General features: G+C 42.1%; 1 protein-coding gene across 5 annotated transcripts in view; it reads right to left on the reverse strand.

Moving 5' to 3' along the window:
• The window catches only part of magixa (MAGI family member, X-linked a), a 137,381-nt gene that overhangs the window by 63,996 nt on the left and 48,654 nt on the right, over window positions 1-24,731 (reverse strand). For all 5 annotated transcript variants that reach the window (XM_045696523.1, XM_045696522.1, XM_045696521.1 and 2 more), the window contains exons 7-12: window positions 18,094-18,164; window positions 17,027-17,194; window positions 15,703-16,279; window positions 9,231-9,732; window positions 7,286-7,349; window positions 5,142-5,621 (exon numbers count right to left, since the gene is read on the reverse strand). In XM_045696523.1, coding sequence (XP_045552479.1) covers window positions 5,142-5,621; window positions 7,286-7,349; window positions 9,231-9,732; window positions 15,703-16,279; window positions 17,027-17,194; window positions 18,094-18,164 — 1,862 coding nt within the window. The remainder of the gene's footprint in view (window positions 1-5,141; window positions 5,622-7,285; window positions 7,350-9,230; window positions 9,733-15,702; window positions 16,280-17,026; window positions 17,195-18,093; window positions 18,165-24,731) is intronic.

Here is a 24,731-nt window from a genome sequence, read left to right on the forward strand (position 1 = left end):
ATTACCCAGATACTGTAGACTAGAATATCTATAATTACCCAGATACTGTAGAGTAGAATATCCCTTAATTACCCAGATACTGTAGAGTAGAATATCTATAATTACCCAGATACTGTAGAGTAGAATATCTATAATTACCCAGATACTGTAGAGTAGAATATCTATAATTACCCAGATACTGTAGAGTAGAATATCCCTTAATTACCCAGATACTGTACAGTAGAATATCCCTTAATTTCCCAGATACTGTAGAGTAGAATATCCCTTAACTACACAGATACTGTAGATTAGAATATCCCTTAATTACCCAGATACTGTAGATTAGAATATCCCTTAACTACCCAGACAATGTAAATTAGAATATCCCTTAATTTCCCAGATACTGTAGATTACAATATCCCTTAATTGCCCAGATACTGTAGATTAGAATATCCCTTAAACCTGTTGGGGCTCGGGGGCAGTATTGAGACATTTTGAAAAAAATATGTGGCCATTTTTAACTGCCTCCTACACCAACTCAGAAGCTAGGATATGCATATTATTAACACATTCGGATAGAAAACACTCTGAATTTTCTAAAACAGTTTGAATGGTGTCTGTAAGTATAACAAAACTCATATTGCAGGCAAAAACCTGTGAAAAATAGATTTAAAAAAAATGTGCATTTTGTGACTGTACTATTTAGTGTCATTGTTTTATAGATACCATAGTGAGAAAGGATTCATTTCGCAACACCTACGGCTTCCACTAGATGTCAACGATCTTTATAAAGTTGTTTGAAGCGTCTATGATAAACAGAGAGCAAATTAGAATCCAAGGAAGTTGACATGTCATCACTTCATTGTTTTTCGCCTGCGCATAAATCTGAGAAGCGTGAGTTTGTCATCATTGTTTATCTAGACATAGGATAGGTTGTGTGAAAATATTACTGATGTTTAACGTTAAAAATGGACCAAAAGATTAATGCTAAACAACATTTGACATGTTTGAACGGACGTAAATAGATTATTTACTAGGTTTTTTAGCTTTTCGGCGTGATTTTACACTCCCCCCACCACGTTTTGTGGGAGCATAATGAACGCTAAGTACTTGGTGTTATTTGGACATAAATTATGAACTTTGTCAAAAGAAACCACATTTGTTCCGGACCTGGGATGCCTTCCGGACCTGGGATGCCTGCCTTCTGATGGAGATAATCAAAGGTAAGGGGATATTTACAATGTTATTATCGATTTTAGATGATGCTAACTGTATAGCATAGCCTGTTGTTCTTAGCATAGCACCCCGTTTATTGCAAAATGTGATTTCCCAGTAAAGTTATTTTGAGATCTGGCCATTCGGTAGCAATTACGAGATGATAATATATTATTCTTTGAATGACAATATTATAATTTACCAATGTTTTCGAATAGTAATTTTGTTATGTTCACCGGAAGCATTTCAGAGAAGAAAAAAATCTGAATTTCACGCTACTGTAAAATGATGTTTTTGGATATAAATATGAACTTGATGGAACAAAAAATGCATGTATTGTATAACATAATGTCCTAGGAGTGTCATCTGATGGAGATTGACAAAAGTTAGTGCATAATTCTAGCTGGTTTCTGCTTTTGGTGACGCCTGACCTTGAATTGAAAATGGATGTTTGTACTTTTGTGGCTATGTACTGTCCTAACATAATCTAACTTTATGCTTTTGCCGTAAAGCCTCTTTGAAAATCGAACAATGTGGTTAGATTAAGGAGATGTTTGTCATTTAAATTGTGTAAAATAGTTGATTGTTTGAGAAATTGAAATTATTATATTTTTGATGTTTTGAATTTCCAGCCTTGTTAGCAATCCCGACTCGGGGTTCATTGCTAACCTGTAGCCCCAACAGGTTAATTAATTACCCAGATATGGTAGAGTAGAATATCTATAATTACCCAGATACTGTAGAGTAGAATATCTATAATTACCCAGATACTGTAGAGTAGAATATCTATAATTACCCAGATACTGTAGAGTAGAACATCCCTTAATTACCCAGATACTGTAGACAAGAATATCTATAATTACCCAGATACTGTAGACTAGAATAACCCTTAATTACCCAGATACTGTAGAGTAGGATATCTATAATTACCCAGATACTGTAGAGTAGAATATCTACAATTACCCAGATACTGTAGAGTAGAATATCTATAATTACCCAGATACTGTAGAGTAGAATATCTATAATTACCCAGATACTGTAGAGTAGAATATCCCTTAATTACCCAGATACTGTAGAGTAGAATATCTATAATTACCCAGATACTGTAGAGTAGAATAACCCTTAATTACCCAGATACTGTAGAGTAGAATATCTATAATTACCCAGATACTGTAGAGTAGAATATCCCTTAATTACCCAGATACTGTAGATTAGAATATCTATAATTACCCAGATACTGTAGAGTAGAATATCTATAATTACCCAGATACTGTAGAGTAGAATATCCCTTAATTACCCAGATACTGTAGATTAGAATATCCCTTAATTACCCAGATACTGTAGATTAGAATATCTATAATTACCCAGATACTGTAGAGTAGAATAACCCTTAATTACCCAGATACTGTAGAGTAGAATATCTATAATTACCCAGATACTGTAGAGTAGAATATCCATTAATTACCCAGATACTGTAGAGTAGAATATCTATAATTACCCAGATACTGTAGAGTAGAATATCTATAATTACCCAGATACTGTAGAGTAGAATATCCCTTAATTACCCAGATACTGTAGACTAGAATATCCCTTAATTACCCAGATACTGTAGACTAGAATATCTATAATTTCCCAGATACTGTAGACTAGAATATCTATAATTACCCAGATACTGTAGAGTAGAATATCTATAATTACCCAGATACTGTAGAGTAGAATATCCCTTAATTACCCAGATACTGTAGAGTAGAATATCTATAATTACACAGATACTGTAGAGTAGAATATCTATAATTACCCAGATACTGTAGACTAGAATAACCCTTAATTACCCAGATACTGTAGACTAGAACATGTAACTTGTTTCAGGAAACTAGGCGCATGTCACACGTCACTACTTCACAGGAGAGTCATTTGAACGTAATTTAAAAAAAATCAAAATGCGTTTTTTTTTTGGTCATAAATACCTTCTTGAACATGTCAGCTTTAATAACAGACTTGTGTTGCATCCTTTAAATATGAATAAAATTGTTAAATTACGAGCCTAGTTGATTTAGCTACGGAAAAAGGAAGGAACCTTCCCGTTAGCCATGATAGGCTGAGATAATGAGTGGGCTGGACATGCCGGGCGATGAGTTTGGATTGGTCTGCCATGTAACCCGCTTCTGTCTATATAACGTGAGCTGTTCAGTATGTGTTGACAGTCCTTTCTACCGTGCCATTTTTGAAAGACGTAACGTTAGCCATCGTGAACTACAAAAGTTTCGCTACTTTTCTCAACAACATTGACACCCTGAATTTAGCAGGCGCCGTCGACAGATCAGTTGGAAAAAAGTGATGGGCTACTTTCTGCACACGCCACGGTCAGCGTGAACCTGCAGTGACTTGACACAACGCTAAGTTAAACAGTTCCAGTCCGCTGTGAAGCGTTGATCCATATATACAGGTAAGACTATAACTACATTTTCAGATATTATAAGTTTCTAAATTTGTCAGAATGTCATTTTCATTGCAAGTTAAGGCTTACTGTTCGCTAGCTAGCAAACGTTAGCTTGCGGGCTCGCTAGCTAACGTTACGCGTATGATCTGTGTAGTGATATTATTTTAATCAGTAAACCCATTTGCATTGCTAGTTATAGCCTAATGTTAGCTAGCTAACATTGAACTTAGCTCTTTAGCTACCTGCTAGATTCATACAACAGCTACGACAATGTTTGTATTGGTAGTAGTATGAGTTGGGATTATGCCGGTTCATTGTTTAGCTAGCTAGCTAGCTACATGTCTAAAACAAAATACGGTTGACCAGATGATTACGCGAGCCGTCAAGTTAGCCAGGTGTATCTGGGGGTGATTACGGCCATCCATTGTATTTCATGAACAAGTGTACAATGTCTAGACAATAGTAACCCATCCACTTAGCTAGATGTGGCTGGGAGCTATAGCATTTCCTTTCACATGACCCATCAATTTAGACAAGTGTGTTGGGTAAACGTCATCTAATAATTATAAAATGTTTTACCTGGATGCTTTCTGTTTTTGATATTGTTAATATGCAAGTAACCCTTTCACTGTACCGTTTACACCTTCTGTATCCTGTGCATGTGACAAATAAACTTAGATTGTATTTGATATAGTTTGTGTTTACCAGAGACGGTAACGTGGAGAACAACATGACCTGCACCAAAGTCAGATTAGGATATAAGACAAGGACTAGATAAAATGTATTTTTACTTTTACTTTTTTCTTATTGTAGGCTACTACTTTCACCACTTTTAGTCTTGAAATCTTTGGTTTGTTTACTAAACTACTCACTCTCAAATGGGGTTACAAGTTTATCAACATTCAAAGCAGAATTACTTTCGCATTGTTTCAGGCAAATGCAGTGTATGATATACAATTTTCTATCTCTGAGACTCTTATTTTTTATTTTTTTTTATAAAATAATAATCAAATTTTTGCTTTGCTACATGAGATCGAATTGAGGCGGTCGATCACACAATAGATCACACAATAACCAGAATTCTACTGTATCTGTTCAGGATGGAAGTGTATTATATATCAGCAGGTTTCCCCCAGATTTCATAGTTACACAGAGCAGAGACGTTACAGGTTTATAGTGCTATGAGGCAATGAGATAGCGTTGGCTCGTTGAATCCCTTGTTAATTAAACCACAGGTGTTGAATACCCAGAAGGTAACGAAGCCCTTGTTAATTAAACCACAGGTGTTGAATACCCAGAAGGCATTGAATTCAAAATGGTTGGGGGGGGGCAGCATATAACACAACAAAAGAATTATCTTTTATAACCAGGCCTCATATTCATAAAGCACCTCAGAGTAGGAGTACAGATCGAGGATCAGTTTTGCCCTTTTATATCACTATGAATAAAACTATGTGGACAAGCAGAGGATCAGCACTGGGTTATAAATAGACAATAAATTACTCACCCCCATTGGCCAGGTCCTTTGAGGCGATGATGAAGCCGAACCCCTCCCCTGGCCGTCTCCGTAGCTCCACCTCCTGACCCCTGACCCCTAGAATGGCCCCTCCCCCTCGTCTGTCCGCCTGGCCCTTGGCCACAGCCCCCAGTCCTGCTCCTCCTCCTGGGGGCCTCAACACACCCGGGGCCCCACCACCGTTCTCCACCCCAAGCCAGTCTCTGGGTTCCAGGGTGAGGGTTACAGGGACTGAGTCCAGAAAGCTTGTGCTCTGGACCAGGGAGGGGAGATCTGTGGAGGGCGAGGCTGGGGAGAGGTCACTGTGGCTGGGGGGGATTTGGGGGGTGTGAGGGAGGTGCAGGGGCACCAAGGCATCTGAGGTGGAGGAGGAGGCAGGCAGGTCGGATGGGAGGCCATGGGAGGAGGAGGGGCCCAGGGGAGAGGGGAGGGGCTTGTAGAGGTTAGGGGAGACAGGAGAGAAGAGAGACCCTGGAGAGAGAGAGAGAGAGAGAGAGAGAAAGGAGGGTGACAGAGAAGAGAGAGAGAGAAAGAGAGAGAGAGAGAGAGAGAAAGGAGGGAGACAGAGAAGAGAGAGAGAAAGAGAGAGAGGTGGGAGAGAGACAGAGAAAAAAGAGAGAAAGAGAGAGAAAGGAGGGAGACAGAGAAGAGAGAGAGAAAGAGAGGTGGGAGAGAGAGAGAAAGAGAGGTGGGAGAGAGAGAGAGAGAGAGAGAGAGAGAGAAAGAGAGGTGGGAGAGAGAGAGAGAGAGAGAGAAAGAGAGGTGGGAGAGAGAGAGAGAGAGAGAGAGAGAGAGAGAGAGAGAGAGAGAAAGGAGGGAGACAGAGAAGAGAGAAAGAGAGAGAGAGCTTCAGCTCATCTAGACCAATTAGAATGTCAATAGTGAACCCAACACAAATCTCTGAGGCGAAACGATCCTGTATCCTCTACACAGTAACCTGGTCTGAAAGCTAAAGTGGTTTAAAACCTAAAGTTATGAAGTTACATGTTACATTAAGAGTATTTAAAACCAAGTCGTACTGAAGTTAAATGTTACATACAGAGGATTCATACCTAAACTACTAAAGTTTCATGTTACGTACATAAAGAGTATTTAAACAGGAAGAATACCAGGATGAGGGTACTGCACCAATGCTAGCAACAGCAGTAGTATTACTAGTATTTATATAGGTAAATACAGTGTATTGTGGTAGTATCAGTACTAGAGTATTTATACAGGTTATATAGGTAAATACAGTGTATTTGTGGTAGTAGTAGTACTAGTAGTATTTATACAGGTTATATGGGTAAATACAGTGTATTTGTGGTAGTAGTAGTAGTACTAGAAATACTTATACAGGTTCTATGAGTAAAACAGTGTATTTGTGGTAGTAGTAGTACTAGAAGTATTTATACAGGTTATTTGGGTAAATACAGTGTATTTGTGGTAGTAGTAGTACTAAAAGTATGTATACAGGTTATATTGGTAAATAGTGTATTTGTGATAGTAGTAGTACTAGTAGTATTTATACAGGTTATATGGGTAAATACAGTGTATTTGTGGTAGTAGTAGTACTAGTAGTATTTATACAGGTTATTTGGGTAAATACAGTGTATTTGTGGTAGTAGTAGTACTAAAAGTATGTATACAGGTTATATAGGTAAATAGTTTATTTGTGGTAGTAGTAGTACTAGTAGTATTTATACAGGTTATATGGGTAAATACAGTGTATTTGTGGTAGTAGTAGTAGTACTAGTAGAATTACTTACACAGGTTCTATGAGTAAAACAGTGTATTTGTGGTAGTAGTAGTACTAGAAGTATTTATACAGGTTATTTGGGTAAATACAGTGTATTTGTGGTAGTAGTAGTACTAAAAGTATGTATACAGGTTATATTGGTAAATAGTGTATTTGTGGTAGTAGTAGTACTAGTAGTATTTATACAGGTTATATGGGTAAATACAGTGTATTTGTGGTAGTAGTAGTACTAGTAGTATTTATACAGGTTATTTGGGTAAATAAGTGTATTTGTGGTAGTAGTAGTATTAGTAGTATTTATACAGGTTATATGGGTAAATAGAGTGTATTTGTGGTAGTAATAGTAGTATTTATACAGGTTATATAGGTTAATGGTTATACAGGTTAATGGTCTTACCTCCTCTGTAAACCAACAGCACTACTTCTCCCTGCTTGGTGTGTTTCTGGAGGACCCGCTGGACCTTCAATGTTCAGCAGAGGTCATGTTAAAATAGGTTAAAAGAATTGGCAAACATCTCACGCTGTTTTTTCAAAGGCCTTTTTCAAATAAACTTGTAGTGACATTCAGAAACAAGCTCTTATGTACAGTACCAGTCAAATGTTCGGACACACCTAATAATTTAAAGGTTTTTCCATTTTACAATTTTCTACATTGTAGAATAATAGTGAAGACATCAATACTAAGAAATAACACATATGGAATCATGTAGTAACCAAAAAAGTGTTAACAAATCAAAATATATTTTATATTTGAGATTTGTCAAAGTAGTCACCCTTTGCCTTGATGACAACTTTGCACACTCTTGGCATTCTATCAACCAGTTTCATGAGGTAGTCACCTGGAATGCATTGTAATTAACAGGTGTGCCTTGTTAAAAGTTAATTTGTGGAATTTATTTCCTTCTTAATGCGTTTGAGCCAATCAGTTGTGTTGGCAGTAGGGGTGGTATACAGAAGATAGCCCTATTTGGTAAAAGACCAAGTCCATACTATGGCAAGAACAGCTCAAATAAGCAAAGAGAAACAACAGTCCATCATTAATTTAAGACATGAAGGTCAGTCAATGCGGAACATTTCAAGAACTTTGAAAGTTTCTTCAAGGGCAGTCGCAAAAACCATCAAGCGCTATGATTGAACTGGCTCTCATGAGGACCGCCACAGGAAAGGAAGACAGAGTTACTTCTGCTGCAGAGGATAAGTTCATTAGAGTTAACTGCACCTCAGATTGAAGCCCAAATAAATGCTTCACAGAGTTCAAGTAGCAGACACATCTCAACATCAACTGTTCAGAGGAGACTGCGTGAACCAGGCCTTGATGGTCAAATTTCTGCAACAAAAAAAACACAACTAAAGGACACCAATAATAAGAAGAGACTTGCTTGGGCCAAGAAACACGAGAAATGACATTAGACTGGTGGAAATCTGTCCTTTGGTCTGATGAATCCAAATTTCAGATTTTTGGTTCCAACCGCCTTGTCATTGTGAGACGCAGAGTAGGTGAACGGATGATCTCTGCATGTCTGGTTCCCACCGTGAAGCACGGAGGAGGAGGTGTGATGGTGTGGGGGTGCTTTGCTGGTGACACTGTCAGTGATTTATTTAGAATTCAAGGCACACTTAACCAGCATGGCTACCACAGCATTCTGCAGCGATTCGCCATCCCATCTAGTTTGCGCTTAGTGGAACTATCATTTGTTTTTCAACAGAACAATGACCCAACACACCTCCAGGCTGTGTAAGGGCTATTTGACCAGAAGAAAAGTGATGGAGTGCTGCATCAGATGACCTGGCCTCCACAATCACCCGACCTCAACCCAACTGAGATGGTTTGGGATGAGTTGGATCGCAGAGTGAAGAAAAAGCAGCCAACAAGTGCTCAGCATATGTGGGAACTCTTTCAAGACGGTTGGAAAAGCTTTCTTCATGAAGCTGGTTTAGAGAATACCAAGAGTGTGCAAAGCTGTCATCAAGGCAAAGGGTGGCTATTTGAAGAATCTCAAATATAAAATATGTTTTGATTTGTTTAACACTTTTTTGGTTACTACATGAATCCATATGTGTTATTTCATAGTTTTGATGTCTTCACTACTATTCTACAATGTAGAAAGTAGTCAAAATAAAGAAAAACCGTTGAATGAGTAGGTGTGTCCAAACTTTTGACTGGTACTGTATATTTGTCTTCAAGTATTCTCTGTGTCAATAACCTTACTCAACATTGTCAGAATGTTTATACTGCAGAGAGTGATGAGAACTGATGATTACTATTGAGCGTTGTTGCAATAAATACCAATCAACATTATCTTAGCCTCTAGCTGTGGAACTGTCTCCAAAGCCGGTCGTACCTGAGCGAAGCTGAGACTCTGCACGTCGGCGCCGTTGATCTTGACTATAGCATCCCCTGGCTGCAGGGAAGAGCACTGCCTTCTGTCCCAGACCCTCTTCACCAGGGCCAGCTGCCCCCCTTTCCCCCCCGCTGTCACACTGAACCCCATCCCACCCCCCTCACTCCTCCCCAGGGGCACAGGGACCAGCTCCCCTCCTCCATCCCCACCAGGTACTCCCTCACTGGCCGCGCTGTGGCCCCCATGAGGGTGGGCGTTGGCTGGGCAGCCATTGAAGCCACAAGGGGGGACCTCCATGGGCGAGGGGAGCATGAGGGAGGTCTGGGGCATGGTGGGTCGTTGGCAGGGGGCTCCAGGGGTGGTGGCGGTGCACACGTCCGGCTGGGACAGGGGCAGTTTGGAGACGGAGATGGGCAGGGTGGAGGTGGAGAAGTCACTCTGGTGGTGGAGGATGGAGGAGGGGGTGGGGAGGGAGTTTCCGTTGTAGCGCATTAGAGACCATCTGAGAGGGAAGAAGATGGAGAGATGTTAGATAATATTCTGTTCCAGTCTGACACACATAGAGGAAACTAAGATCTGTGACCTGGCTGCAGATCAATCAACACATCAACTGTATTTCATAAAGCCCTTTTCACATCACCAGTTGTCACAAAGTGCTTTACAAGATGGCGTAGCAGTCGGACGTGTTTTGTCTTGTCCCGTCCTGTCCCGTGTATATAGCGTTTTTTCGTATATATTTTAATCTCACTTTCCATCTACGAACTAAATACACTCTCCTGTAACCCGCCTCACCCAATGTGGTACGGATCTGCTATTTTTATACCTTAGAACCGGAACCTCCATCAGAAGCTAGCCAGCTAACTAGCTAGTAGCTAGTCGTCAGTTAGCCACTGTTAGCGGTCATCACCGTTAACTCGGACACCAGCCAGTCTCAGCTCGGTCAATACCTGCCAGTCTGCACAGCACGATATCAACCCAGAGCATATCGGACTGCTTTTTCTCTACCACATCTCCGGATTCCTACCGCAAGCTCTGAACCGTTACACCAGATCATTGCAGCTAGCTAGCTGCTATCCGAGTGGCTACTCCTGGCTACCGTCTCTGTCCCGAAGCAAGCACCAGTTAGCCTGGAGCTAGCCTCGAGCTAAGCCCATCTCCCGGCTAGCCGAAGAGGTCCACCAGCCAATTTTTGGGCTATAATACCTATTTTGCCAATTTGCCTAGACCCTTTACTGCCGACACGGAGCCACGCCGATCCATCACGACTGGTCAGCCGACGTAATCGTTCGAGGTGGTTTCAACAGGCTCTTCCATTGCGATGTCGCCGGAGGCCCATCTGCTAGGCCCAGCCCGCTAGCTGTCTGAATTGGCGTGTCTCCAGCTCGCCTAGCGTAGTAGCGACTAATGAATCGGCTCCCTGACTCATCTATTCCTACTACTCACTGGACCCTATGATCACTTGGCTACACATGCCTCTCCCTAATGTCAATATGCCTTGTCTACTGCTGTTTTGGTTAGTGATTATGATCTTCTTTCACTGTAGAGCCCCCAATTTTCCTTAGAGAGCCCTTTTCTTCCACCTCCCACACATACGGTGACCTCACCTGGTTTAACTGGTGCCTCTAGAGACAAAACAAAACCTTTCTCATCATCACTCAATGCCTAGGTTTACCTCCACTGTACTCACATCCTACCATACCCTTGTCTATACATTATGCCTTGAATCCATTCTTCCACGCCCAGAAATCTGCTCCTTTTACTCTCTGTTCCGAACGCACTAGACGACCAGTTCTTATAGCCTTTAGCCGTACCCTTATCCTACTCCTCCTCTATCCCTCTGGTGATGTAGAGGTTAACCCAGGCCCTGCAGCCCCCAGCACCACTCCCATTCCCCAGGCGCTCTCATTTGTTGACTTCTGTAACTGTAAAAGCCTTGGTTTCATGCATGTTAATACTAGAAGCCTCCTCCCTAAGTTTGTTTTATTCACTGCTTTAGCACACTCCGCAAACTCTGATGTCCTAGCAGTGTCTGAATCCTGGCTTAGGAAGGCCACCAAAAATCCAGAAATTTCCATCCCCAACTACAATATTTTCCAACAAGAAAGAACTGCCAAAGGGGGTGGAGTTAGCCTGCAGAGTTCTGTCTTACTATCCAAGTCTGTGCCCAAACAGTTCGAGCTTCTACTTTTAAAAATCCACTTTTCCAGAAACAAGTCTCAGCCCTCAGCTGTGCCCTGGATGTGAATTGATTGCCCCCCATCTATCTTCAGAGTTCGTACCGTTAGGTGACCTAATCTGGAATATGCTTAACACCCCGACGGTCCTACAATCTAAACTAGATGTCCTTAATCTCACACAAATTATCAAGGAACCTACCAGGTACAACCCTAAATCCGTAATGGGTCTGCGGTCAAACGACCACCCCTCATCACTGTCAAATGCTCCCTAAAACACTTCAGCGAGCAGGCCTTTCTAATCGACCTGGCCCGGGTATCCTGGAAGGATATTGATCTCATCCGGTCAGTAGAGGAGTACTGGTTGCTCTTTAAAAGTGCTTTCCTCACCATCTTAAATAAGCATGCCCCATATTAAAAAAATGTAGAACTAAGAACAGATATATCCCTTGGTTCAGCCCAGACTTGACTGCCCTTGACCAGCACAAAAACGGTGGCATTCTGCATTAGCATCGAATAGCCCCCGCGATATGCAACTTTTCAGGGAAGTCAGGAACCAATATACACAGTCAGTTAGGAAAGCAAAGGCTAGCTTTTTCAAACAAAATTTGCATCCTGTAGCACAAACTCCAAAAAGTTTTGGGACACTGTAAAGTCCATGGAGTGCAGCTGCCCGCCGCACTGAGGCTAGGAAATACTGTCACCACCGATAAATCTACGATAATCGAGAATTTCAATAGGCATTATTCTACGGCTGGCCATGCTTTCAACCTGGCAACCCCTACCCCGGCCAACAGCTCTGCACCCCTGCAGCAACTTGCCCAAGCCCACCCCCCCTCCCCCCTGCTTCTCCTTCACCCAAATCCAGACAGCTGGTGTTCTGAAAGAGCTGCAAAATCTGGATCCCACAAATCAGCTGGGCTAGACAATCTGGGCCCTCTCTTTCTAAAATGATCCGCCGAAGTTGTTGCAACCACTATTACTAGCCTATTCAACCTCTCTTTCGTATCGTCTGAGATCCCCAAAGATTGGGAAAGCTGCCACGGTCATCCCCCTCTTCAAAGGGGGTGACACTCTAGACCCCTGTTATAGATCTATATCAATCCTGCCTTTATAAAATCTGCGAAAGCAAAGTTAACAAACAGATCACAAACCATTTTGAATCTCACCGTACCTTCTCCGCTATGCAATCTGGTTTCTGAGCTGGTCATGGGTGCACCTCAGCCACGCTCAAGGTCCAAAACGATATCATAACCGCCATCGACAAAAGACAGTACTATGCAGCCGTCTTCATCGACCTGGCCAAGGCTTTCGACTCTGTCAATCAACGCATTCTTATCGGCAGACTCAATAGCCTTGGTTTCTCAAATGACTGCCTCACCTGGTTCACCAACTACTTCGCAGACAGAGGTCAGTGTGTACAATTGGAGGGCCTGTTGTCCAGACCTCTGGCAGTCTCTATGGGGGTGCCACAGTGTTCAATTCTCGGGCCGACTCTTTTCTCTGTATTTATCAATGATGTTGCTCTTGCTACTGGTGATTCTCTGATCCACCTCTACGCAGACAACACCATGCTGTACACATCTGGCCCTTCTTTGGACACTGTGTTAACAAACCTCCAAACGAGCTTCAATGCCATAAAACTCTTCTTCCGTGGCCTCCAACTGCTTTCAAATGCTAGTAAAACTAAATGCATGCTCTTCAACCGATTGCTGCCCGCATCCGCCCGCCCGACTAGCATCACTACTCTGGATGGTTCTGACTTAGAATAGGTGGACAACTACAAATACCTAGGTGTCTGGTTAGACTGTAAACTCTACTTCCAGACTCACATTAAACATCTCCAATCAAAAATGTTATCTAGAATCGGCTTCCTATTTCGCAACAAAGCCTCCTTCACTCATGCTGCCAAACATATCCTCGTAAAACTGACTATCCTACTGATCCTTGACTTCGGCGATGTAATTTACAAAATAGACTCCAACAGTCTACTCAGCAAACTGGATGTAGTCTCTCACAGTGCCATCCGTTTTGTCACCAAAGCCCCATATACCACCCACCACTGCGACCTGTATGCTCTCGTTGGCTGGCCTTCGCTACGTATTCATCGCCAAACCCACTGGCTCCAGTTCATCTATAAGTCTTTGCTAGGTAAAGCCCCGTCTTATCTCAGCTCACTGGTCACCATAGCAACACCCACTCGTAGCACGCGCTCCAGCAGGTATATCTCACTGGTCACCCCCAAAGCCAACACTTCCTTTGGCCACCTTTGCTTCCAGTTCTCTGGTGCCAATGACTGGAACGAATTGCAAAAATCACTGAAGCTGGAGACTTGTATCTCCCTCTCTAACTTTAAGCATCAGCTGTCAGAGCAGCTTATCGATCACTGTACCTGTACATAGCCCATCTGTAAATAGCCCACCCAACTACCTCATAGCCCACCCCGCACCCCAGTATCTCTACTTGCACATCATCATCTGCACATCTACCACTCCAGTGTTAATGCCAAGTTGTAATTATTTCGCCTCTATGGCCTTTTTATTGCCTTACCTCCCTACTCTTTTACATTTGCACACATTGTAAATAGATTTGTCTATTGTGTTATTGATTGTATGTTTCTTTATGTGTAACTCTGTGTTGTTGTTTTTGTCGCACTGCTTTGCTTTATCTTGGCCAGGTCACAGTTGTAAATGAGATCATGTTCTCAACTGGCCTATCTGCTTAAATAAAGGTGAAATAAAATAATAAATAAATAAACAGATACCAAGCCTGCAATGCAGAGGCAGAAGCATGGAGGCTAGGAAAAAAACTCCCTAGAAGGCAGGAACCTAGGAAGGTAACCTATAGAAGAACCAGGCTCCGAGGTCCTCTGTTTGCTGTTGCATTTCATGTCTTTATTCTGATCCCCAATGAAAATCAGTCTCCGACTCAATATACCAGGGTACAGCTTAGTCGAGGTAATTGAGGTAATTTGTACATGTAAGTAAATGTAGATAATAGATATACATGTAGGTAGATGTAGATAATAGATATAGATGTAGATAGGTGTAGATAATAGATATAGGTGTAGATAGGTGTAGATAATAGATATAGGTGTAGATAATAGATATAGATGTAGATAGGTGTAGATAATAGATATAGATGTAGATAGGTGTAGATCATAGATATAGATAATAAATATAGATGTGGATAGGTGTAGATAATAGATATAGATGTAGATAGGTGTAGATAATATATATAGATGTAGATAGGTGTAGATAATAGATATAGATAATAAATATAGATGTGGATAGGTGTAGATAATAGATATAGATGTAGATAGGTGTAGATAATAGATGTAGATAGGTGTAGATAATAGATATAGATGTAGATAATAGATATACATGTAGGTAGATGTAGATAATAGATATAGATGTAGATAGGTGTAGATAATAGATAAAGGTGTAGATAATAGATATAGATGTAGATAGGTGTAGATAATAGATGTAGATGTAGATAGGTATAGATAATAGATATAGGTGTAGATAATAGATATAGATGTAGATAGGTGTAGATAATAGATATACATGTAGATAGGTATAGATAATAGATATAGATGTAGATAGGTGTAGATCATAGATATACATGTAGATAGGTGTAGATAATAGATATAGATGTGGATAGGTGTAGATAATAGATATAGATGTAGGTAGATGTAGACAATAGATATAGATGTAGATAGGTGTAGATAATAGATATAGCTGTAGATAGGTGTAGATAATGGATATACATGTAGATAGGTGTAGATAATAGATATAGATGTGGATAGGTGTAGACAATAGATATAGATGTAGATAGGTGTAGATAATAGATATACATGTAGGTAGGTGTAGATAATAGATATAGATAATAGATATAGATGTAGGTAGATGTAGCATTCTAACGTAGGTGTTCCTTTCGTTCCTTAGGTGAGAAAGGGCAGTGTGACGTGCAATAGAGATTGCGTCACCTTTGGATCATCTGTGGATCTGTTGAGGTGGTAATGGAATTGGAGTGTCTTTGAACTAACCTAACACATCTGATTAAACAGGTCGACTCATCATCAAGCCCTTGACTAAGTACATACAGGTGAGCTAGTTCAGACCTACAACAACATGGGGAAACATCTGGGGGTCCTTGAGGAGAGGTTTGAAAACAACCAAGTTAGGGTTAGTTAGTTAGTTAGTTAGTTAGTTAGGGTTAGTTAGTTAGTTAGTTAGTTAGTTAGTTAGTTAGTTAGTTAGTTAGGGTTAGTTAGTTAGTTAGTTAGTGTTAGTTACCTCTGTGTCGCTCCACCCGAGGCTCCTTCCTCTGAGTCACTCTGGCTGGTGGAGGTTCGTTCAGGCGGGGGAGGAGGGGGGATGCCCCTACTGTGAGAAGAGGGGGCACAAGCTGAGCTGGCGGAAGAGCTAAGGATTCCGTTAGACAGCGGGTAGGAGGGGGGCGCCGACACCAGGTCTGCTGCGTTCCCGTTAGCGTCCAGCCCCGACCCTGAGATTCCCGACACTCTGAGATAGTTTCCGTTGTGATGAGACGTACGATTCAGGTTAGCCAGGCCGGTAGGTTGGGGGGGCTCAGCAGGGCCAGGACCGGGACCGGGGGTGGAGAGGGGCTGAGCGGTGGCTGTTGAGGGAGGGGTGGCTGCAGCGCTGAGGGGTTCAAGAGGAGAGGAGGAGGAGGCGGAGGGGGGGGTCAGGGGTTGTTTGGGACAGCCGTCTGGGTTGTAGAGCATGGGATAGCCTCTCCGTAACACAACGTCCACACTGTGACCCATAGGGACAGACTTCAACATCTCTACCACCTCTTTATGAGACAGACCCAGGACACAGCTGTCATTGATGTAGACCAGGATATCAGCTGGAGAAGAGAGAAAAAGAGAGATAATGTGTTATATCATCCACTACTATATATCAGTATGTAGTATATCATCCACTACTATAGATCAGTATGTAGTATATCATCCACTACTATAGATCAGTATATCATCCACTACTATAGATCAGTATATCATCCACTACTATAGATCAGTATGTAGTATATCATCCACTACTATAGATCAGTACATCATCCACTACTATAGATCAGTATGTAGTATATCATCCACTACTATAGATCAGTATATCATCCACTACTATAGATCAGTATTTTTTATTTAAACTTTATTTAACCTGCTTCCTCCCACTATGTTGAAGCCGAACCCTCGCGGACCTTTATTTAACCTTTATTTAACTAGGCAAGTCAGTGAAGAACAAATTCTTATTTTCAATGACGGCCCTAGGAACAGTGGGTTAACTGCCTTGTTCAGGGGGCAGAACGACAGATTTGTACCTTCTCTTCTCGGGGATCTGAACTTGCAACCTTTCGGTTACTAGTCCAACGCTCTAACCACTAGGCTACCCTGCCACTCCAAATGCCTGTGTTAATCCTGCCTGTGTTAATCCTGCCTGTGTTAATTCTTCTTGTGTTAATCCTACTTGTATTTATCCTACCTGTGTTAATATTACCTGTATTAATAATACCTGTGTTGAGGGTACCCGTGTTAATCTGTATATACCTGTGTTGAGTGTGCCTGCGTTAATCTGTATATACCTGTGTTAATCCTACCTGTGCTGAGAGCTGGTGGTCCCCCAGGTGTAACGCTGTAGACCTGGAGGAACTCTCTCTGTTTGCTTCCTCCCACTATGTTGAAGCCGAACCCTCGCGGCCCTTTAGACAGACGGGTGTGGATGGAATAGCCCTTCAGCTCTGCCGGCTGGTCCGTGAACGCAGGCACTGGCAGGGGATATGGGAAGACAAGAGAGTTAGTATTTTACTTTACCTTTATTTACTCAGGTTAGTCTCATAGAAGAAGTAAAATCATGTCTAGAGAAAGCACAGGCCAGGTCACAACCCTCTATATCTCTTATACAGATTGTCCATGTGTATTCACATAACAGACAATAGCTACAGTATCGTGTCTGTATGTGTGAATCCAGGTTTTATAACTCATCCTCTGTCGCCCTCTGCTGTTCAATTATATGTATTACCAGCGCTCTCTGTGCTGTTCATGTACGAAATGCATTTTTTTTGTAATACAACAGAATATTTAACACATTTTCCTGTCTATAAATGCAGAAAATATAGAAATATGTCTCTGTTTGAAATGAACAACACAGGCGCAGCTCAGCGATTGACAACACTTGACTCAACATGAAAGAGAGAAACTGAGATGAGAGACTGAGGATAAAGAAGAGAGGGGAGGGAGAGGTGGAGAGACAGGGAGGAAAGGGGAAGAGAGGCAGGTAGAGGGAGGGAGAGGTGGTAGAGCTGGAGAGAGAGGGAGGAAAGGGAGGAAAGGGGAAGAGATGCAGGGGAGGGTGGGAGAGAGGTGGTAGAGCTGGAGAGACAGGGAGGAAAGGGAGGCAAGGGGAAGAGATGCAGGGGAGGGTGGGAGAGAGGTGGTAGAGCTGGAGAGACAGGGAGGAAAGGGAGGCAAGGGGAAGAGAGGCAGGTGGAGGGAGGGAGGAAAGGGGAAGAGAGGCAGGGGAGGGTGGGAGAGAGAGGTGGTAGAGCTGGAGAGACAGGGAGGAAAGGGAGGAAAGGGGAAGAGAGGCAGGTAGAGGGAGGCAGAGGTGGATTTAAGAGGTGCTGAGAGGGTAGAGTGGGTAGACAGAAAGGTCTAGGAGACTCACACTCTGTTTTGCTGAGTATCTCCCTGCTCTGAGCTCTGGGGTCCAGCCAGCTGGTCGTCTTAGAGATATGACTGAGGAAGAGATAATAAGCATCATCATCATCATCACAATGACCTGTACCTCCCACCACACTATATCTTCATCACTTCACTCCCACACCACTCACTACTCTCTCCACTAACTCTATGTAGTAGAGCTCTACTCTCTCTACTCACTCTATGCAGTAGAGCTCTACTCTCTCTCTACTAACTCTATGTAGTAGAGCTCTACTCTCTCTCTACTAACTCTATGTAGTAGAGCTCTACTCTCTCTACTCACTCTATGTAGTAAAGCTCTACTCTCTCTACTAACTCTATGTAGTAGAGCTCTACTCTCTCTACTCACTCTATGTAGTAAAGCTCTACTCTCTCTACTAACTCTATGTAGTAAAGCTCTCCTCTCTCTACTAACTCTATGTAGTAGAGCTCTACTCTCTCTCTACTAACTCTATGTAGTAGAGCTCTACTCTCTCTCTACTAACTCTATGTAGTAGAGCTCTACTCTCTCTCTACTAACTCTATGTAGTAGAGCTCTACTCTCTCTCTACTAACTCTATGTAGTAAAGCTCTACTCTCTCTACTAACTCTATGTAGTAGAGCTCTACTCTCTCTCTACTAACTCTATGTAGTAAAGCTCTACTCTCTCTACTAACTCTATGTAGTAAAGCTCTCCTCTCTCTACTAACTCTATGTAGTAGAGCTCTACTCTCTCTCTACTAACTCTATGTAGTAGAGCTCTACTCTCTCTCTACTAACTCTATGTAGTAGAGCTCTACTCTCTCTCTACTAACTCTATGTAGTAGAGCTCTACTCTCTCTCTACTAACTCTATGTAGTAAAGCTCTACTCTCTCTACTAACTCTATGTAGTAGAGCTCTACTCTCTCTCTACTAACTCTATGTAGTAAAGCTCTACTCTCTCCACTAACTCTATGTAGTAGAGCTCTACTCTCTCTACTAACTCTATGTAGTAAAGCTCTACTCTCTGAGTTTGAGTTTTGAGTTTATTTTATTTTTACAGGGACAGTGCACATTAATCAACGTTTCAGTAAAAGTGCCGGTTTTAGCCTGCCGGCTAATTTTCAACCGCAGTCCCTGGGCAGGTTATTAAAAACAATTACAATACAGACAATCAATGAGCAGTGAGCACACGCAGAGTAACATAGAATATGCAAGATGTAGCATACAGACAGAGCAACATAGGACAAGCAAGACGTAGCATACAGACAGAGCAACATAGGACAAGCAAGACGTAGCATACAGACAGAGCAACATAGAACAAGCAAGACATAGCATACAGACAGAGCAACATAGGACAAGCAAGACGTAGCATACAGACAGAGCAACATAGAACAAAAAGCAACAAGACAAAATCCATAAAAGCAACAAAGTGTTTCCACACCTCACAAGCTACAGACAACAGACAACATGGAAATCAGCAATACACAGCTAGGGATTATGTTCACAAATCTGATTGGCCTGTAGTCGTCATGCTTTTTGTGAAAGTGTGATATGTGGTGCAGTTATGTGTGTCTGATGGCAGTGTATTCCAGACATGGGAAGCTCTCACAGAGAAAGCAGATTTACTAAAGGTGCTTTTCCTTAAGGGAACTATACAGTCACCTCTCATGGCAGACCTTGTGGATCTGCTGCCATATGTTTGGGTTTTCTGTTTAACCAAAAATACTGAGTGGAGGGGAGCCAGGCCATTTAGGATCTGGAATACAAGACATGCGTCAGTGTATTGCACAAGATTTTCCCAACTCAGGAGCTCATGCTTTCTGAGGATGTAACGGTGATGATGGCTATTGGGCTTCCTATCAAGCACTTTGAGAGCCTGTTTGTAGACAGACTGAATAGGTTTTAATGTTGTACAGCAAGCTTGGGGCCAACTAGTCAAGCAGTATGTTAAGTGGCGGAGTATCATAGATTTGAAGTACAGTTTTGCTACCTCTGTAGTCAAACAATTTCATATAAATCTGGAAATTAGCGAGGTTGAATTTGGTTATTTGAATGACCTTTTTCACCTGCTTTTTAAAAGAGAGGTTGGAATCAAGTATGATGCCAAGGTACTTAAAATCAGATACCACCTGGAGCTTCTCCCCTGATACACAGACATCTGGTTCAGTAGCATCAGATACCACCTGGAGCTTCTCCCTGATACACAGACATCTGGTTCAGTAGCATCAGATACCACCTGGAGCTTCTCCCCTGATACACAGACATCTGGTTCAGTAGCATCAGATACCACCTGGAGCTTCTCCCCTGATACACAGACATCTGGCTCAGTAGCATCAGATACCACCTGGAGCTTCTCCCCTGATACACAGACATCTGGTTCAGTAGCATCAGATACCACCTGGAGCTTCTCCCCTGATACACAGACATCTGGATCAGTAGCATCAGATACCACCTGGAGCTTCTCCCCTGATACACAGACATCTGGTTCAGTAGCATCAGATACCACCTGGAGCTTCTCCCCTGATACACAGACATCTGGTTCAGTAGCATCAGATACCACCTGGAGCTTCTCCCCTGATACACAGACATCTGGTTCAGTAGCATCAGATACCACCTGGAGCTTCTCCCCTGATACACAGACATCTGGTTCAGTAGCATCAGATACCACCTGGAGCTTCTCCCCTGACACACAGACATCTGGTTCAGTAGCATCAGATACCACCTGGAGCTTCTCCCCTGATACACAGACATCTGGTTCAGTAGCATCAGATACCACCTGGAGCTTCTCCCCTGACACACAGACATCTGGTTCAGTAGCATCAGATACCACCTGGAGCTTCTCCCCTGACACACAGACATCTGGCTCAGTAGCATCAGATACCACCTGGAGCTTCTCCCCTGATACACAGACATCTGGCTCAGTAGCATCAGATACCACCTGGAGCTTCTCCCCTGATACACAGACATCTGGTTCAGTAGCATCAGATACCACCTGGAGCTTCTCCCCTGACACACAGACATCTGGTTCAGTAGCATCAGATACCACCTGGAGCTTCTCCCCTGATACACAGACATCTGGCTCAGTAGCATCAGATACCACCTGGAGCTTCTCCCCTGATACACAGACATCTGGTTCAGTAGCATCAGATACCACCTGGAGCTTCTCCCCTGATACACAGACATCTGGCTCAGTAGCATCAGATACCACCTGGAGCTTCTCCCCTGATACACAGACATCTGGTTCAGTAGCATCAGATACCACCTGGAGCTTCTCCCCTGACACACAGACATCTGGTTCAGTAGCATCAGATACCACCTGGAGCTTCTCCCCTGATACACAGACATCTGGTTCAGTAGCATCAGATACCACCTGGAGCTTCTCCCTGACACACAGACATCTGGTTCAGTAGCATCAGATACCACCTGGAGCTTCTCCCCTGACACACAGACATCTGGTTCAGTAGCATCAGATACCACCTGGAGCTTCTCCCCTGACACACAGACATCTGGCTCAGTAGCATCAGATACCACCTGGAGCTTCTCCCCTGACACACAGACATCTGGATCAGTAGCATCAGATACCACCTGGAGCTTCTCCCCTGATACACAGACATCTGGCTCAGTAGCATCAGATACCACCTGGAGCTTCTCCCCTGATACACAGACATCTGGTTCAGTAGCATCAGATACCACCTGGAGCTTCTCCCCTGACACATAGACATCTGGTTCAGTAGCATCAGATACCACCTGGAGCTTCTCCCCTGATACACAGACATCTGGTTCAGTAGCATCAGATACCACCTGGAGCTTCTCCCCTGATACACAGACATCTGGTTCAGTAGCATCAGATACCACCTGGAGCTTCTCCCCTGATACACAGACATCTGGTTCAGTAGCATCTGTTGCCCTCTTTGTGAAGAACATGCAAACCGTTTTATTCACATTGAAATGCAAACACGAGTCACTGAGCCACTTTGTAACCTGGACCATTACAGTAGTGAGTTCTTGTGCAGCTTGTTGTTTGCTCTTTGCATGCAAATATATCACTGTATCATCTGCATACATCTGAACCTCAGACCCAGTACAGACAGAAGGCAGATCATTAATGTACAGGCTGAACAGGAGGGGCCCAAGTATTGACCCTTGGGGCAACAACACATCATAGCTAAGAGTGGGCGACAGCTAATTGCTCACTCTGACACACAGAGTTCTGCCTTCAAGGTATGATTCCATCCATCTAAAGGCATCTACTCACTCTATGTAGTAGAGCTCTACTCTCTCTACTAACTCTATGTAGTAGAGCTCTACTCTCTCTCTACTAACTCTATGTAGTAAAGCTCTACTCTCTCTACTAACTCTAGGTAGTAAAGCTCTACCCTCTCTCTACTAACTCTATGTAGTAAAGCTCTACTCTCTCTACTAACTCTATGTAGTAAAGCTCTACCCTCTCTCTACTAACTCTATGTAGTAAAGCTCTACTCAACTCTCTCTACTAACTCTATGAAGTAGAGCTCTACTCTCTCTACTAACTCTATGTAGTAAGGCTCTACTCTCTCTCTACTAACTCTATGTAGTAGAGCTCTACTCTCTCTCTCTACTCACTCTATGTAGTAAAGTTCTACTCTCTCTACTAACTCTATGTAGTAAAGCTCTACTCTCTCCCTCTACTTACTCTATGTAGTAAAGCTCTACTCTCTCTCCACTAACTCTATGTAGTAAAGCTATAAACTCTCTCTACTTACTCTATGTAGTAAAGCTCTACTCTCTCTACTAACTCTATGTAGTAAAGCTCTACTCTCTCTACTAACTCTATGTAGTAAAGCTCTACTCTCTCTACTAACTCTATGTAGTAAAGCTCTACTCTCTCTATGTAGTAAAGCTCTACTCTCTCTACTAACTCTATGTAGTAAAGCTCTACTCTCTCTCTACTCACTCTATGTAGTAAAGCTCTACTCTCTCTATGTAGTAAAGCTCTACTCTCTCTACTAACTCTATGTAGTAGAGCTCTACTCTCTCTCTACTAACTCTATGTTGTAAAGCTCTACTCTCTCTACTAACTCTATGTAGTAAAGCTCTACTCTCTCTACTCACTCTATGTAGTAAAGCTCTACTCTCTCTACTAACTATATGTAGTAGAGCTCTACTCTCTCTCTACTAACTCTATGTAGTAAAGCTCTACTCTCTCTACTAACTCTATGTAGTAAAGCTCTACTCTCTCTCTACTAACTCTATGTAGTAAAGCTCTACTCTCTCTACTAACTCTATGTAGTAAAGCTCTACTCTCTACTAACTCTATGTAGTAAAGCTCTACTCTCTCTCTACTAACTCTATGTAGTAAAGCTCTACTCTCTCTATACTAACTCTATGTAGTAAAGCTCAACTCTCTCTCTCTACTAACTCTATGTAGTAGAGCTCTACTCTCTCTCTACTAACTCTATGTAGTAGAGCTCTACTCTCTCTCTACTAACTCTATGTAGTAGAGCTCTACTCTCTCTCTACTAACTCTATGTAGTAAAGCTCTACTCTCTATACTAACTCTATGTAGTAAAGCACTACTCTCTCCCTCTACTAACTCTATGTAGTGATGCTCTACTCTCTCTAATAACTCTATGTAGTAAAGCTCTACTCTCTCTACTAACTCTATGTAGTAAAGCTCTACTCTCTACTTACTTTATGTAGAAAAGCTCTACTCTCTCTCCACTAACTCTATGTAGTAAAGCTCTACTCTCTCAACTTACTCTATGTAGTAAAGCTCTACTCTCTACTTACTCTATGTAGTAAAGCTCTACTCTCTCTCTCTACTAACTCCATGAAGTAAAGCTCTACTCTCTCTACTAACTCTATGTAGTAAAGCTCTACTCTCTCCCTCTACTTACTCTATGTAGTAAAGCTCTACTCTCTCTCCACTAACTCTATGTAGTAAAGCTATAAACTCTCTCTACTTACTCTATGTAGTAAAGCTCTACTCTCTCTCTACTAACTCCATGTATTAAAGCTGCACTCTCTCTCTCTCTACTCATTCTCTCTCTACTAACTCTATGTAGTAGAGCTCTACTCTCTCTACTAACTCTATGTAGTAAAGCTCTACTCTCTCTCTCTACTAACTCTATGTAGTAAAGCTCTACTCTCTCTATACTAACTCTATGTAAGAAAGCACTACTCTCTCTACTAACTCTATGTAGTGCAGCTCTACTCTCTCTACTCACTCTATGTAGTAAAGCTCTACTCTCTACTAACTCTATGTAGTAAAGCTCTACTCTCTCTCTACTAACTCTATGTAGTAAAGCTCTACTCTCTCTCTCTACTAACTCTATGTAGTAAAGCTCTACTCTCTCTCTACTAACTCTATGTAGTAAAGCTGTACTCTCTCTCTCTCTACTAACTCTATGTAGTAGAGCTCTACTCTCTCTACTAACTCTATGTAGTAAAGCTCTACTCTCTCTACTAACTCTATGTAGTAAAGCTCTACTCTCTCTACTCACTCTATGTAGTAGAGCTCTACTCTCTCTACTAACTCTATGTAGTAAAGCTCTACTCTCTCTACTAACTCTATGTAGTAAAGCTCTACTCTCTCTCTCTACTAACTCTATGTAGTAAAGCTCTACTCTCTCTCTACTAACTCTATGTAGTAAAGCTCTACT

The sequence above is a fragment of the Salmo salar genome, chromosome ssa15, assembly GCF_905237065.1.
Source record: "Salmo salar chromosome ssa15, Ssal_v3.1, whole genome shotgun sequence".
In the NCBI taxonomy this organism is placed as follows: Eukaryota; Metazoa; Chordata; class Actinopteri; order Salmoniformes; family Salmonidae; genus Salmo; species Salmo salar.